The 17,906-nt window shown below is 39.3% G+C and overlaps 1 protein-coding gene across 3 annotated transcripts in view; it reads left to right on the top strand.

The window, feature by feature from the left end:
- The window catches only part of STAG1 (STAG1 cohesin complex component), a 182,561-nt gene that overhangs the window by 95,051 nt on the left and 69,604 nt on the right, over positions 1 to 17,906 (top strand). For all 3 annotated transcript variants that reach the window (XM_062606574.1, XM_062606575.1, XM_062606576.1), the window contains 4 exons: positions 8,381 to 8,457; positions 10,050 to 10,254; positions 12,501 to 12,652; positions 17,718 to 17,791. In XM_062606574.1, coding sequence (XP_062462558.1) covers positions 8,381 to 8,457; positions 10,050 to 10,254; positions 12,501 to 12,652; positions 17,718 to 17,791 — 508 coding nt within the window. The remainder of the gene's footprint in view (positions 1 to 8,380; positions 8,458 to 10,049; positions 10,255 to 12,500; positions 12,653 to 17,717; positions 17,792 to 17,906) is intronic.

Raw genomic sequence — 17,906 nt, 5'->3', positions numbered from 1 at the left:
TAATGTAATATAGTGTAAATATAAGTAACAATAAAATCATCCCTGAATTTGGGTATCGGAAATAGCGAGGATTTGATACTAAGATTCCACTATTTCGTGCAGTGAGCCCTATGATAGTCAAAACAATAAGTCTTCCCAGTTTTCCTGATGTTTTGACAACCTTTGATACTCCTTATTAGCTGTTGGCACTATTAATATTGCTGATTGTTTTAAATCAGTTTCCATTTTAGTGAACTTAAATGGATTATAATAACGTTTCCATGCTGGGCATGACATCTTCCTTTAGGCTGAATTTGGTTGTGAAAAGCTGGCAGAAACAGTTGAACTAAATCTTTGAATAAGAAAAAAGTGTTTTCTTATGTTTAGCTTATGTAAACCAGCATAGTAAGGATTTCTGAGCCTTGTGTTATGAAGGAGGTAAATTCAAAATGCTTTAATAGTGATCCTTTTGAATGTGCCTCTTTCTCTGCTAATGACTCTGTATGTTATCTGTACGTGACATCATTGGGGAGGTAAAGAGCGCAGAGTTGAAACTGTAGGTGGCAGTCAGGCGTTGGGAGGAGAGAGCACAAAAGGGCTGTAAGAATGATAAAAGGACTGTAACGACCAAAGTTTGCTTCATTCCAGAGCCTAGATTCCATTGCAGATTTTCTCAGATTTAACATCACATTGCAATAGGGAAACATGTCTCTGCCCTCAAGTATCTGTTCATGATGACAAGTAACAAACTTATTTCTCCTCCTTGCTATCTGGTGGAAGTCTGTTGTATTCATATGTTTCTCATACAGCTTGAGACTCACAGTGGAGCTAACACAGTTCTGTCTAATGGCTTTTCTGGTCTTTATCTAATTCAAAAAAATTTGCTTGGAAAGAATTTTAGCAAAATCAAGATGTGTAAATCCAGGAAAAGGAGTTTGCCACACAATCCTTGCACTTTGTAACAGTTGCATTTGTTCTGAAATCTGGAATAGCTTTCTTGAAAATGTCTAGACAGTGATAGAATGGGAGAGAAGCCAGAAGTTTCTGCTGTACATGTCTACTATGAGCCATCAAAGGAAGAGGGCCATGTACTAAAGCTTCATTGGTGTTTTTTAGTCAGTATGTAGAGTGGTGGGATGTACGGTAGGCTCTGAGGTAAAGGGGCTTAAACTTAGCAAGGTGTTATCAAAGAGTAGAATATAGGAAGTCAAGGATTGTCGAGTGAATTCTTATAGTGTGGTGGTGACAATGTTTCAGTACAGGAGATGGAGAATATAAATGGAAAACACTCTCCTTTAGAGCTAATTCTCATTATTGGGATGGCAATTCAGATGAATTCAGTCATTAGAATAATAATATTCCTAGTTCTGTGAGAGCAAAGTGAAGGGCAAAATAATGATACTGGTCTTCAAAAGTGGAAAAGACTATACTGAAAAAGTAGGTACACAAGTCTGCATGGGAAAGGCAACCAAGGCAAAAATGAAAGAAGAGCTTCTTGTTCCAAATTACACTTAAGTCTTGAAATGATATTAAATTATATTCAAGACTTGAAATATAACTTGAAATTATGTTCAGTTATATTCAAGACTTAAGTGCAAAATAACCTAAAGCAAAGGATAAATAGAATTACAACGACTGGTTTGAATCATGTGCTATGCAGTGGTCTAAAAATCGAAAAATTAAAGGTAAACCATCAGGAACTGTAGGAGCATGGTGGACAAAATCATAGCAATGCATAAAATAAATAAGACAAGATGAAGTGTTGCAAAATTCTATTTTTCTATGTAAATTAGTAAGCGGAAGGTCAATTAGATAATGGAACTGCAGCAGCAGAATGCACCTTCCCTGTGTATACTCTGTATCAGGTGAATGGTAAGGAGTTGACATTGCAGGGGGGTTTCAGATAATGCATTGAGTGTATTTTGGTAACTGACAGATTTTTGGGTTTGGTTTTTGTTGTAGGAAGGTAGACTTGTCTGAACTATTAGAATTCTTTTTGACAGTTGCCTGTGATTATTTGATAAGGTTTTAATTGCATGAGGCTATACTTTTTGATTTTCCCCACTGGCGTTCTTGCTGATTCACTCAGTAAGAGTTCACTGTCTAAAGTTGTTCTAAGGATGAATTAAGGCTGTGTCTTTTAGGAAGATACTGTCTTTTGCATATGGCTTCACTGGCAGCAGAAGTTGGGCCACGTAGAGTCCATGCACCAGCAAGAATTTGGGAATAAATCTGCATGTGCCGCAAAAGCTGAAATTTAACTAAGTATTTAGGCTAACATCTTTCTAGAATCCTGTCGTCTGTTTTCAGTAAAGTGTTTCAGTTTTCAAGCACAGAAATCAATAAAGAGTTAGGAGCCCCCATGGGATTTAGGAGACTCAGCATCTATTTGGATGTGTTTCAGCTGTCCCAGTGCAGCTTCCATTTAGATTAATGATTAACGCCTATTGATTCCTATGAGGTAAGATCTACTTCACTGTTCTATGTGATTGTGAGCAGGCCACATAAACTTTCTTACTGGCATGAGTAATTTCTGGTTAGTTTCAGGCAGCTCTCTTCTGGGAACAGTAAAGGAAATGTTACAGAAGTGTACCATGGCCCACGTTGAGCAGTGAAAAATCATGTGCTCCTTATGGTTTGACTTCAGTCTTTGTTTATCATCTTTCATGCAGAGATTTTTCACTAACACTTCTGAGACAATTAAAACCAGCACTTCCAGACATTGTAGAAGTGGTTGTTTCTTATCTAAATGGTAATGGGGGAGAAAGGTATAGGAAATGCACACTGAATATTTGCCTCAGCCTTCACTGGGAAATGCTCTGACCACACCACCCAAGTCTTGGAAGGCAGATGCAGGGACTGTGATAATGAAGACCTTAGGCCCACTGTAGGAAAGGATCTTGTTTGAGACCATCTTAAGAACCTGAACGTGCACAAGTCCATGGGACCTGATAAGATCCATCCGCGGGTCCTGAAGAAGCTGACGAATGAAGTTGCCAAGCCACTGTCCACCATATTTGAAAAATCATGGCAGTCAGGTGAAGTTCCTGATGACTGGAAAAAAGGAAATGTAACCCCCATTTTCAAGAAGGGCAAAATGGGTGACCCAGGGAACTACAGAGCAGTCAGTCTCACCTCTGTGCCTGGCAAAATCTTGGAGCAGGTTCTCCTGGAAGGCATGCTAAGGCACATGAAAAACAACAGGGTGCTTGGTGACAGCCAGCATAGCTTCACTTAGGGGAAATCCTGCCTGACCAATTTGGTGGCCTTCTATGATGGGGCTACGGAACTGATGGACAGGGGTAGAGCAGTTGACGTCATCTACCTGGACTTCTGCAACTGTTCCGCATGACATCCCTGTCTCTAAGTTGGAGAGGCATCCATTTTAATAGATGGACCACTCGGTGGATAAAGAACTGGCTGGATGGCCACGCGCAGAGTTGTGGTCAATGGCTCAATGTGCGGCTGGAGACCAGTAACGAGTGGCGTCCCTCAGGGATCGGTGTTGGGACTGGTCTTATTCAACATCTTTGTTGATGACATGGACAGTGGGATTGAATGCGCCCTCAGCAAGTTTGCCGATGACACCAAGCTGTGTGGTTTGGTTGATACGCTGGAGGGAAGGAATGCCATCCAGAGGGACCTCAACACGCTTGTGAGGTGGGCTGATGCCGACCTTAAGAAGTCTAACGATGACAAGTGCAAGGTCCTACACCTGGGTTGGAGCAATCCCAGGCACAGCTACAGGTTGGGCAGAGAAGAGATTCAAAGCAGCCCTGTGGAGAAGGACTTGGGGGTGTTGGTTGATGAGAAAATGAACATGAGCCGGCTTCAGTGTGCGCTTGCAGCCCAGAAAGCCAACTGTATCCTGGGCTGCATCAAAAGGAGTGTGACCAGCAGGTTGAAGGAGGTGATGCTGCCCCTCCACTCTGCTCTTGTGAGACCTCACCTGGAGTATTGTGTGCAGTTCTGGTGTCCTCAACATAAAAAGGACAGGGAACTGTTGGAACAAGTCCAGAGGAGGGCCATGAGGATGATCAGGGGACTGGAGCACCTCCTGTATGAAGACAGGCTGAGGAAGTTGGGGCTGTTCAGCCTGGAGAAGAGGAGGCTGCGTGGAGACCTCATAGCAGCCTTCCAGTATCTGAAGGGGGCCTGTAAGTATTCTAGGGAGGGACTCTTCATTAGGGACAGTAGTGATAGGACAAGGGGTAATGGATTGAAACTTAAACAGGGGAAGTTTAGATTGGTTATAAAGAAGTTCTTTACTGTGATGGTGGTGAGGCACTGGAATGGGTTGCCCAAGGAAGTTGTTAATGCTCCACCCCTGGCAGTGTTCAGGGCCAGGTTGGACAGAACCTTGGGTGAGATGGTTTAGTGTGAGGTGTCCCTGCCCACGGCATGGGGGTTGGAACTAAATGATGTTGAGGTCCTTTCCAGCCCTAACTACTCTATGATTCTATGATATAAAGGGAAAGAAACATTGCCCACCCAGCAGTTCTGTAATCATCATCCACCTTTGAAAAATCTTTATTAACATGTCCTCTTTCAGCAGTTTCAACAGTCAAAATTACTTTCCAGTGCTCTGATCCCAACTATCAACCTTCAGCTAATGCGGAAGCGCATATTGCTTTTTTCATATGATACTTTCTAGTACAAATCTTCCTGTGTCTGCATCTTGATGCCTTTATAAATCTTTGTTCTGGTTATTGTTTTTCCAGTTTGTGTGGTTGAGAGATACAAGTCAGTCACCACAGATTTAAGGTCCTATAATTAATCCTTTGGCAGGAGACTGTGGGCTTACTTTATGTCCATTGACTTCAGTCTTGAGCTGGAATTTTCCCACCACTTTTCTTGCAGCTTACTCAGTTTGGGCAGATGATCCAAAAGAGAAGGGATAAAATCGGCTGTGTAGTTTCCATGAAAAAAGGTACTAGAGAGTAAAACTCAGTATATAGTCTAGTTAGTGTACTACTAAATATGTAATTTATTACCATCAGTAGTTCTGTTTCAGAGAAGGAAAGGTAGTCATGGGACCACATGCATCCAAAGGTTGGTTGTTGCACAAACTTGAGAGCTTACTCATCTTACAAAGCTTTTGGAGATTGTTGTTGCTTTTCTTTTGCAGGGTTTACTCTTATAACTGGCTAGGCTTCTCACTATCAATACATGTTTTGAAGCCACTGTTGTATCTCTTGGAAATGCTGTATCTTGTTTTGTACACAGTTGTATGGGTTTTTTGCTGTTTGTGTGTTTTAAGTGTATTCATCCAATTTTGTATAGACCCTTTTAGTCTTTCTCTTCTGTAGTTGTATCCTCTGTATGGGCTTTCTCTTTTCATTTTTAAAAGCCTGGTTGGGTGGCATGATTAATTACTGACAAATCAAATTGGTATCTATGAACTGGAATTTTGTCATTAAGGAAATATACTCACCTGTCAGAAGACTTTTAAAAACACAATATGTGTGATGAATAACTTTGAAATGAGAAGTTAGTACTCAAGTAGAGTAGGCTTCTCAATTTCTTAATGGTCTAAGACAATTTAATTCTTCTTCGCTAGGTATGCAGTGAGAACTTCATCAGAGGTAAAACTGAGTTACTGAGGTAAAACTCGGTTTAGAAAGGATAGAAGACTAGTAGCAACATGAGTAAGGCAGAGACCATAGGAATGCATTCCACACCTTCAGTGGTATTTTGTAGAAAATCTGTTATATTTTAAGGATTAACTTTTAAATGAGTGACTTTAGACTTTCACTCATCATTAAAACCTCTAAATTTGAATAGTGTCCACCGTTGCAGTTTAGAAAAGTTGTGATGACACCCTGAAATATTTGTTATCAGAGTCTTCATAGCATATTTACAGAATATTAAATCAGTTTCCCAGAAAACTAGACAGGTTTTGGTTTTGTGTTTTGGTCAGGTGGAGGAAGTCCACCTGGGAAAAGCAGTCAGCCCAAAGCTAATACATACTGCCAGGTAAGTAGAAATGTTCATTTTGCTTGACAAACTTTGTCAAAAAAAAGTGGAGGAAAGAAAGAGACATAACAGCGAGTTGATAAGAGCTGTTCATCTTCACTCCTTGGCAGTATTGAGCTCCTGCCCACCGTGGCATCCCTAGATGTCAAAATGTTGTTCATCCTGTGCGTTCTCTTGCCTCCTGCTCCCAAAGAACTGAACCATTGCTTGTTTGGAAGATGTGTAGAAACTACACTAGCCTTATCTGCAATACTTGCACACACTGATCAGTAGAAATCCTAAAAAGCCCAACAGATAGACGGTGCTGTCTCAGTTCTAGCCATGGAAGGTAAAAGCCTTTCCATGACTCAAGAGAAACTACCTGTGGTACGTAGTCTTGTGGTTGCAGCCTCTTCCCTTGGTGTCAGTTTAGCAGGCAGGTTCCATGTGGCTGTGCCACCATGTATGCAGTTTGCTTTACAAACCAGAGCAGAATTATATAAAGTTGAAGGGAGATTTGATTTGATTTAAGTGCATTAATGAGGGATTTTATTCATGGTATTTTTATGGTACTTTCTCTAAGAAAGTATCATGGTTATATATTATGTGGAAGCTATTTAAGGTTATTAACAGAAGTCATAAATCAATAAATAAAATTAGAATTGGGGCTGTTAAAAAAAAAAAAAACAAACAAACAAGTCAAAAGTCTTTAGGTTATTTATTTAGTCAAGGTCATAGTACCAATGAGAAGAGCAACAGATGACAGCATGCAGTGAGATAAAGAATTAATGCAGTTGAGGTGGATTACTAAGAATAGCAGTCCACTATTCAGTACTCTGAGACATGCTGTGAAACTGTTTCACATAATCAAAGAAAACTTGCAGTACTGGGGGAAACATTAAAATAAAGCTGCATGTACAGATGATTTCAAAGCTAATAAAATAGATCTTCAACTGTCATATGGTAAGATTCTCTGGTTTCTGGTTTTATCATAATATATTGCATTAGTAATCGTTTATTGATCATGCGGAAATTGCCATGCACAAACTTAAATTGACATTGTTAGAACTGAGGTTGACAGTGTTACCCAGCATGGAACAGATAGCAAATAAACATTATTTCATGAAGAAGCAAAACAGATTCAAGAAATCAGGGTTTAAGTTGCATTGTAAAACGAAACCTTTAGCAAGATACAGAGGATTGTTATGCTGTACCTGTGCTAGTATATTTTGAAATGCTTATGTTTCTAGTATGCGTTTTTCAAGAAATTAAAACATTCTGATAATATTTAGGATATTTAATCTTTATCCTTTGTAGAGGGACTAACACTTAATTGTTAAACTTCTTCTATTATGGTTTGAAGTTTTGGAGCTGTGCAGTGGATCATTAATCCAGTTGAACTTTTTCCAAAAGCAGGAAAACTGTTGAACAGTTTGTAATGTTAATGATGTTGGGATGGATTTTCTGGCTCTGCAGTTTGCTTAATTTTTCTGTATTTCCTCCTCTTCCATTAACAATAGAAGAAGTGAAGTGGCAAAAAGATCATGTAGTAGCAAAAAAATGTTCCAGTGTTGCCTTGTGTTATATGGTTGGTATATAATCAGTTGCAAAGGCAGTAAAGTGGAAAATTTTTTTGTTTTGTAAAAATATTTGTTTATACCAGTTGCATTTAGGATCAAGTCACAAGAATTTTCATTTATTGTTGTGTCATTATATTTTAAATTCTGGTACCTTTGTAAAATTAACAATGAAAAGTAAATCAGCTTTGCTGTTCAGGTAATAGTGGGGAATGCCATAATCCAGATGAAGGAATAACATAAATACAGTTGCTGCTTTTGGTCCTGATCTGCCTCACATCTTGATTGGGCCCTTTGGAGCCATTAGTTTTGGAAAAACCTCCTGACAATAGCGTCATGTGATGTGATTATGCTAGCTCTGCTCTGCAGGTGCTGTGTCCATATCAATAAACCCTGTTGGTCCTGGGCTAAGCAGTATGAAAACCACCCCTGTGTCTCTGCACAGAGATCATGGTATATCTGTTATCCAGGTGACTCATCATAACAAGTGGAGAATTGCTAGTAGTGGCTTTCAAACTGAAAGATGGGCTTAATTTTATTTTGGACACAAATGAAAAGCTCTTGGCAACTGCAGAGATGGCATGAGTCCTACATTGCTATCACTTCTGAATTCTACTTGTTCAGTTGTAAAGAGTAAAAAGATGGACATTTTTACTAACTCCTAGTCTGACAGTATTTTACAGGAGAGATGATTTTTTTTTTTTACCCACTTCTTCAAAAGACAGTCTTGTTCAGTGTGTTCCTGTTATTGCGTTATATACTTCTTACGTATTAGTGAGCTGTAAATTTAGCAGCAGGAAGACATTGATATTTGACATAACAGTAAAATGGATTTGGTTAATTTCTTTTTTTCCTTTGTTACCTCACAGGCACTGTAAGAATTGAAATGTTTAGGAACATGCAAAATGCAGAAATCATAAGGAAAATGACAGAAGAATTTGATGAGGTATAGTATACACATAGTTCTTCAAACATTCTGGAATATATTACAACATACTTTTTGTTTAAAAATGCAATGGGCAAGAAACCAGTGGATGACCAGTGGCTCAGTTTGAGAAACTGCATTGACAAGCAAAGCAGTGATTTAAACTGTTGGATGAGGAATAACAAGCCAGCATGAGCTTTAGGAAAGAGTAATAATTGGAAACCAAAAAGTAATAGAATTACTTGAAAAGGTAGTTACAATCACTCACTTGAAAAGTCAGTGTGGTGGATTGAGTAGGCCCTAGATGCTTAATTGCTGGTACAGAAGAGTTTGTGATTTAGCCAGTTTAAGGGCACAAGTGTACTGTCACACAAAAGCATGAAGCAAACTCGCAACTGGTGGGGTGAGAGAGCCCAGCCAGGTCTGCCTCTGCTTGAGTTCACATTAGTCCTGGTCTGGATCTGTGTAGACCTTCATTTATCTTTGTATGTCTTTGAGGGGGATATACTTATTTGTCTCCATCCTGGATGTTAGAGAAATTAGTAAGGGGAGGCAGGAAGAACTGTAGAAAGTTTTCTCATCCCATGAAATTGGTGGTAGTATTCTGGGTTCTGAAGTTCACCTCTTGGAACTGCCAGCATACAACAAAGAACTCCAGATTACTAAAATAAGACTGCAGGTTTTTTCAGCACTCTACTCTGTTTTCTGTGTGCAAATTAATGTTTTGTTCATCTGAAATGGCACTTTAAACCAAAGAGCAGCTTGAAATGAAAATTACCATTGGGAACAGTATTACAGAAAGAAGTACTCTTTCTGTAGAGTAGACCTAGGTATCTTTGTTTGAAACAAGTGTATTTCAATTCAGATTGGGTATCTTCTGTTAAAATAAAAATGTTCCTAATGGTGAACGATTTTTAGTTTTGAGATTGTTTTAACTGTGGGGTTTGGTTTTTTTTTTATTATTTTTCATGTATAAAAAAATGACATGTTCTGAGTGTTCATTTTGTACAGTGAGGAAAACAAATAATGAAACACAAATTTTCTGTAGGACAGCAGCATCTTTTTTCTGACCAATTCTAAATGGAATGCCAAGGCCATGATTCAAGAAGTTAAGCAGGGTAACCATAAATATGAGCACTGCTCTTTTTCAGGATTTACTTCTGCAAGTCTTCCGTCTTATCCATGGCCTTGAACAAGTATTAGGATATTAACATGAGTTAAAGAAGGGATGGAGAATGACACAAACTTTCAATCGCTCAAGACTGCCTTTGGGTTTTGACCTTCAATACCTGGAAATCCTTCTTTTTCATCTTTTCCCCCCATTTCCCAAGACACAAAGAAATGAGTCTTGATGCATATTTTGTACCGCACAGAGTTAGTGTTGCAAGTGTAGAACAGTTACAATGAAATCTTTGTAAAAGTACTTTCATGCCAACAAGTTTCTTTGCTTACTGGAGAGTAATGTCCTGGGGTTTTTTTATTATTTTCTGTTAGCTTGGAGGATAAAGTTAGTGTTTTGCTTAGAGGCTTAGACCACAATGGCTACATAACCATTAAAATACATTAAATGGGAGACTCTTAGTACTTCATATTTCCATTTTCTTGTTCTTCAGGACAGTGGTGATTATCCGCTTACCATGCCTGGGCCACAGTGGAAGAAATTTCGATCCAATTTCTGTGAGTTCATTGGAGTGCTCATTCGACAGTGTCAGTATAGCATCATTTATGATGAATACATGATGGACACAGTGATCTCTCTTCTGACTGGTTTATCAGATTCCCAGGTCCGGGCTTTCAGGCACACCAGTACATTAGCTGGTAAGTAAACTAGCACAGAGAAGAGTTTTTTCAAAGAAGTTGCTACTATTTAGCCACTTTGTAAATTATTCCTGATTTTGATTGAGGTGGAATTTGACCAGCACTGAGAACTCTGAAAAGCTTGATCAAATCCGAGTATCATATATGGTATAACTATACTTAAAGTGTACTTTAAGTGCACTTTTTTGTTTGGAAAGGAGTATGCTCAGGCACTTAGTGTCAGAGAATTGACACTTTTGAATCCTGTGAATCAGAAGTGGTAAGCCTGTGTTTTGTATTTTGTTACTAGATGTTCATTTGCTGTATAGAATGTCTTAATAATTCCATATTTTAGAGTAACAAATCTATTCTAAATAAGCATCATGAAAATTGTATCATCAAAGAATTTCAGTCCACCAGAAAGTAAAATCTGTGCCTTCACTCTTAAGAAGCATTAGATTTGGGAGCACTGGACCATAGTTGTAGGTCTTCTTGTCTTCTACCTCCAGCCACGCTGCACCTTTCAACACAGCTGCCTACATCTAATGAAAGCGCTGGCTATATCATTAGCTCGAAATAGGATTTTCTAGAGTATATTTCATCAGATCTATATGAGATGTCTCCTGCAAGCCAGATTAATTTCTCTTTGTAACTAACTGTTTTTCTTTGATTACAAATCAATACTAGGGTGGCTGGCTTGGGTGTAGGTGTCTAAAGCTGGTTATGTCTCATGAGCTGAAATATTGGAAGATTCTTCTGTCTAGATTGTTCATAGATCATGCCAAATATTTGAAGTGTTTGTATCTTTCCTGTACTGAGGACTCCAGAGCTGGATGCAGTACTCCAGATGGGGTCTCACCACAGCAGAACAGAGGGGCAGAATTGCCTCTCTTATCCTGCTGACATGCTGCTTTGGATGTAGCCCAAGATATAATTGGCCTTCTGGGCTGCAAGTGCACATTGCCGGCTCATAGCCAATCTTTTATCCACCAGTAGCCCTAAGTCTTTCTCCTCAGGGGTACTCTCAATCCCTTCATCTGCCAGCCTGTATTGATACCAGGGTTTGCCCCAACTCACATGCACTTGGCCCCTTTGAACCCTGTGAGGCTCATATGGGCCCACCTTCAAGCTTGTCTGAGTCCCTCTGCATGACTTCTCATTCAGCTCTGTCACCTGCACCCCTCAGCTTCCTGTCATCTTCAGACTCACTGATGGTGCACTCAATCCCACTATGTTGTCGATTAAGATACTATCAGAGTACTGGTCCCGTTATGGACCCCTGAGGGACACCACTTGTCACTGGTGTCCATCCAGACATTGAGCCATTGACCACTACCCTTTTGGATGCAACCATCCAGGCAGTTCCTCATCCACCAAACAGTCCATTCATCAAATCCATATTTCTGCAGTTTAGAGTTTCTTCACCATAGTCAGTAGTGGGATGGTAAAAACGTGAATTATGCAAGCATAAATTTCCAGGTTCAGAGTTCACTTCCACAAATCAGGTATTCAAAGGTGAACAAATCAGGTATTCAAAGGTGAACACTACTTGAGTTGCAGATAACCTCCCGTAAATCTGTGCCTGCTGTTTAAACTGAGATGGAAACTGTATTCCTGTCCAACTATCTTCAATTCTAGGCGATCTTGATTTGTTGTTATCTTAGATTGTGGTTGATTGTTTCATAAGAGAGATTATGGAATGAGGCATGCACTCTGGTTTCATGGCAATCATGTGGGAGAGATGCTTGGAAGGTTTGAGAGGCTTGACTGACAAGACAGGAAACCACACCATGCATTAGAGATGTTACCCAAGATTGTGCTATGTGGAAGAAATAGTTGCCATCATTTGGAATGGATTGTGTAGCTAGAAACTTCAAGCAGGGATAAACAAATGCAAAAACCAAGGTTCATCACAACTAGCTTGAGTTACTTAAGGCACTGATGGCTTCTGGCATTAGATGCATGTTTATCGAGTACTTACATTAGGAACAGGAGAAGCCAAAGATCTCCAGCATTTTCCTGTGATAATATATGCCATGAAGCATGTATTGAAGCATGGCCTGAAGCTCAATGCAGTAAATGTATACGTTGTTCTTGATTTTAGATGAGCTGTGTGACCTGGGTATTGCCTAGATGGGAAGTGCCTTTCCAGGTGGCTTTGTGTCAGGATTGAGTTGGTTATTTTCTGTGACCATGGATCTGCTGAGGAAATATTTTTTAGCTCTGACTACAGGTAAAGGGTCATATTCTGTCTTCTGCCTTTGCAGCTATGAAGCTTATGACTGCTCTTGTGAATGTTGCCTTAAACCTGAGCATTCATCAGGATAATACTCAGAGGCAGTATGAAGCTGAGAGAAACAAAATGATTGGTAAAAGAGCTAATGAAAGATTGGAGCTGCTGCTTCAGAAAAGAAAAGAGGCAAGTAAAAACATGATTTTTTTTTTTTTTTTTTGGCCTGGTTTATATGCATTCCCTCTACAGAAAGTCCAGGGTAGTTTGTGACTTGAGTGCTGTAGTAAAAAAGAAACAAGAGATAGATTTCTGCAGCTGTGTTTGTGTGATCTCGAGCATATTACTTGGACCACATTTTCGAATCTTGTACTAATACATTGGTGAGTACATGTGCTGTTCTGTACACACAGGAGAATTCTATTTACAGGTTTTTATATATGACCCGTTATAGGGGTCATGCAGGCAGGAAGAAGATAAGGTTCAAGTTATAAGCAGTAACTGTTTTGATTATGCAGAAAGATTCTGAAAAGAGGATCGTATGTAGTCCCTCACTGCACTGCCCCTTTCTCCCTTTGATCACCGCAATTATGACATAGTGTCTCATTAGTACTTCTTTTTGTAGCTGTTTTCAAGCAACACTGGAGTGGGGGCTGTGGCACCTGGAGAAGAAGCTAGGGAGATTGTTTTTAGTGAGTGCTAGTCTGGTATTAGGTGAGCAAAACCATTAGGAGGTTGCTGTAATCATCCCTAAATAAAGTATTATATCCCAGGGAATTCAGGTTTAGAGGTGTACTTAAAGGCAGTTTAAAGATGATACGTAAAAAATGAATACATATGCACCCAAACAACTATAATGTGTAAAGATAGAAAACTCACAAGATGGATTGAAAAATTGAAGTATATATGACTTAGATTTAGTTTTAATATTTTAATATATTAGGTTTTGAATATATTTCGTCCACGGCTGGTTTTTTCCATGGCACATTAAGGATGTCTGGGTGCTTTACCTGTGTGCACCTTTAATTCTTCTAGGTATAATTTTGACTCAGAATTGCTTGACTTTAAAGTCTTTGTCTGGGGATAATTGCAATTATATATTTTTATGTTACCCCTATGATCCGTAACACAATTTTATTTGGCTTTCATAATTCTTTAAAAATCCTGCATTAAGATACAGAGCAAGAACAATCTCTCCTGCCCAAACTGCAAGAGAAAGAGTTTAAATTAAGTACTAATTTTAATGTTAGCCTTAAAGCATTTCAAAAAGCAGAGTTGCTTTGTTAAAACAGCTGGAGCATAGTTCCTAATCCACATTTGTTAATTATTGCTTTGAATTTCCAGAGAAGGACAAAGTCACCAATTACACTGATTAACTTGGTTTAGCATCTCTGTGTCTATGAACATCCTCTGTGCTCATTCCTTCAGCTTTCTTTTCAATGTCTTTTGGAGCTGCAGTATAGAATTGCTCTGGAGAGACTTTGAAGCAATGATGCTCAGGCCAGCATGGGGCTGTGAAACACTTACAAAATGAGCATTTAGCAAACATTAACTTTTTATAGGTCTGTTCAGTCTCTCTCACACCACTACTCACCGTAAATAATCAAAATGTTGCACAGGAGTAGGCCAGAGAGGAGTGATGAGGACTGAGTATGTCCTCAGACACATTGTGTTAAGCATAGTAGGGTGACCTGTGTAGAAGAGATTTATTAAGATCAGATGTCATTAATGACTCTCTGTAAGAACACCTGACATACTCTTATATATTTCCTGTGTTTAAATATACTGAATTTACAATTGTATTCTGTGCTGGTAGATTCTTTGATGTAGTGACATCATAAACCCTCATAAGCACATGCAAAGGCATATGTTTGTCTTCATGAAGTTATAGAGGTACAGTTCTTGAGCTAAGTGTGGCAAATTAAGCTGAAGTAGAAGAAATGGAACACGCTCCCAAGTGTTTCATTCTCATTCCTGAAGTGAGAATAGTGTGTGAAGGTGTAGTGTCATCAGTGAGATTTTGAACTAAACTGGATGCTTTTCAGCCCAGCTCCTGCTCTGCTTTATGGAGGCCAAGTGACTGAATTTCAATGAAAATGGCTTCAAACTTTGTGTCACTAAACTGGAAATGACCTTCATCATGTACCTTTGTATGAGCTGGCACAGATTGTTGGTTACATGGATATTAAAGCAACTAAAGTTAGAAAGCAATTGCAAACCTCCCTCGAGGACTTGAGGGAGAGGGAGTCCTCCTTCAGCATCATGTGCCTGCTTACATGGAAGCTAAGGTTACCTGATGTAGTGTCTCAGCAGCCTTTTAGCTGCTTATTTTCTGAGCCACAAGTATAAGTTGAGACTTGTGCTGTTGATGCTGCACAGGAGTGGGGTGAAGTTAGTAATGGGGGGTCCTGATAGACAGCAGGCTCAATAGGAGTGAACAGTGTGCGGCTCTGGCAAAGAAAGCCAACAGGATGCTAGGGAACATCAACAAGAGCATCACCAGCAGACATCAAGATGCCATTGCCCCAGTCGGTGCTTGTCAGGCCACACCTGGAATACTGGGTTCAGTTTTAGTCCCTGCTCTACATGTGGACAGACTGGAGAGGGTCCCAAGAAGAGCCACAAAGATGATCAAAGGACTGGGCAGTGTGTGAGGAAAGGCTGAGAGAGCTGGGACTGATCAGCTTGGAGAAAGGAAGGTTTAAGGGAGACTTTGTAGCCAGCCTTTAAGTACTGGAAAATGGGGATAAAGAAGATGGAGACTCCCTTTTTTACACGGAGTCATGTGGAAAAGATGAGGGGTGATGGTACAAGTTATTCCTGGGGGGATGCTGGTTGAGCACAAGGGAACATTTTTCACCATGAGAACAATCAGCCACTAGAATAATCTCCACAGTGGTAGGTCCCCCAGCATTGAACACGGTTAAAACTTAGCCGGACGGGATGCTGGGACATGTTGTCTAGACCATGCTTTGCCTAGAAAGGTTGGACCAGGTGATCCTTGAGGTCCCTTCCAACCTCTATTTCTGTGATTGTGTGATTTATGAAAGTCTCACATAATAGAGAGGAGGTTGTGTTTTAGCTGCTGTCAGTAGTAATCTGAATTTGGTGCTTGTTGTACATGTGGTTTTGACCTTCTCAGAATTCTTGCAGCATCTGTAAGAGAATGTTTCCTTTATTTTTACTTAGGTTTAAGGGTGAGTATCACTTTTGCATTGGTAAGAGCAGGAATTCCAAGGCCCAAATGGTCTCAAGATGCCTCAAATTTAGCACTCAAATTCAAGTACGTGATCTAGAAAAGCTAGAATGGTAAAAAGCAATTACAGTTTTGGATTTTTTTTTTTTCCTTCCCTGAATCTAAAACACATTGGAGCTTTTAAATGCTTTTAAACGTTACTACACAAGAGATCTCACATGGACCTAATGAATCTCTGATTCTGATTCTACACCAGCTCTGGATCCTTGTGTGAGTTATATAGCTGATAACTTACCATGTTTATAGCAAGCTGTAAATTCCACACAGAAAAAAAGACAGAGGAAGCCAACCATGCTGTCCCCTTATCTGTGCCACTAAGTGTTGTATGGTGCTGCTCCATTTCACACTTGAGCAAATGTCAAAGTACACTTCAGTATCTTGATCTTCTCATAAAGTTCAGTCTCTTCTACCTCTCTTCTGTGGTGCGCTTTGATATTAATGATTCCTACCCAAAGTTCTCATTAGCTTCCCCTTTCCCTTTCAGGGTCTCAGTAGTTTTGCAGAGTTCCTCCTGAGGTTTCTTGATTCATTCCTAACCTCATTTTACTCCACACTCTCTGCTAGTTTGTCTCTAGCCTCATGTTTCTGTGGATGCTTGCCTGCTTGTAGCCTTTGAAGTCAACGAACTGAGGAGTGATTAGAAATTCACACTCTCTTTTGGATTATGTGTTCTAGAACAAGCATTTAGTCTATGCATATTTGGGTTGAGCTGATGCTGAAAATAGTGCTTCTCTCAGAAGCGGTGTCTGAAGTTGTTTTGTTTATGAGACCTTTGGTGTGCATCCAGCTTTTCCCTCTGTAAATAATCCCTTTTACTATGAAATTAATTTCTTTGGCAGGTGTTTGACAGTTTAGTCAGGAGCCCTCAATACCTTGTTTTCCCCATATGCAAAATGCAGACAGCACCTCTTTACCTTTTAGACAACTGGGAGACTTCATTTACTGAGCTTTGCAAGCTGCTTTAGATCTTATCTGGAAGATAGTGTAGAAATATTTATAAACATGGCTTGAAAAATACAAATCCCTGGGTGAAAGTGTTTCTGAGCTCATGCTGTGTGGTAAGTCAAAAGAGGTGATCATAATTCTGCCTCTAGCTTTAAGATTTTTTATTTGTTATATATGTCCATAATTACATAGGTTTGATTATTTTATGCATATTTGCTCTCTGTATTAGCAAGGCTTTGTTGTGGTTTTCAGACTGAAAATGTGGGAAAATTTACATTCACACATGTGGTATTCTGCTTTGACATTAAGAAACACCTTGATGGAAAAATGATGGCTTTGAGTGTACTAGCAGTTCTGCTCCAAAAGCTGATTGTACATAATTGGCATAATCTTATTTAACATGCTCATAACACCTTCTTATTTGGGTTGGGTTTGCAGTCTAAGGCCTGGATGTCAGGTGTGCTCCAACAGCAAGCACCCATGCTCTGATTCTGGAAAGCTTCCTGGTTCAGAAACTCAGTTATCATGGGTGCTGAAGTTGAAGCAACTGACAAACTCAAGATTAAGGACATCTTTAAGTACTTTTATGAAGTGGAAAATTGAATTTTTCAGAGGGGATTCCTGATGTGTAACCAGCTTCATTTCTGCAGCTGTCATTCACTCATAGTTCTATCAGTTTAACTGAATACATGGTCATTGACATTTCTGAACACACGGTCTCGACTTGCCTAAATTTCAGTAGCAAAAAAAATGGTGATGACGTCTTCAAAGGGCTAATTTGAAACGAAAATAATTGATATGTATGGGGAATGTTAACTTTCTTCCACTGTTAACTTCCATTAAGGAATTGCATATATACATATATATATATACATGTGTATGCACATAATACAGGCATATGCTGGAAAAGCAGAAAATAATGAGTCTATGAATACCGTTAATTAAGTGCTGTTTCATGGTCTTCTAATGTATCTCAGTAAAGAATTATAGAATATCAAATTATAGTAAGCAGTGATCTTTAATTTATTTTTTGTTTTGCCTTTTTTTTTCCAGCTACAAGAAAACCAAGATGAAATTGAAAATATGATGAACTCTATTTTTAAGGGTATATTTGTTCATAGATACCGGTAAGAAAATGCATGCTACAGTAGACTCTGCTAACAAAGTATAATCATAAATAACGTCAAGGTCAGTTTCTATGTTGATTTTTCTTCTGATGTAATACTCTAGATGCCGCAAAAG

The sequence above is a fragment of the Pezoporus occidentalis genome, unplaced genomic scaffold (genome assembly GCF_034315485.1).
Source record: "Pezoporus occidentalis ecotype Australia unplaced genomic scaffold, CSIRO_AGI_Poc_V1 ctg97, whole genome shotgun sequence".
Lineage (NCBI taxonomy): Eukaryota > Metazoa > Chordata > Aves > Psittaciformes > Psittacidae > Pezoporus > Pezoporus occidentalis.
This window is presented reverse-complemented; position numbering and strand designations above follow the sequence as displayed.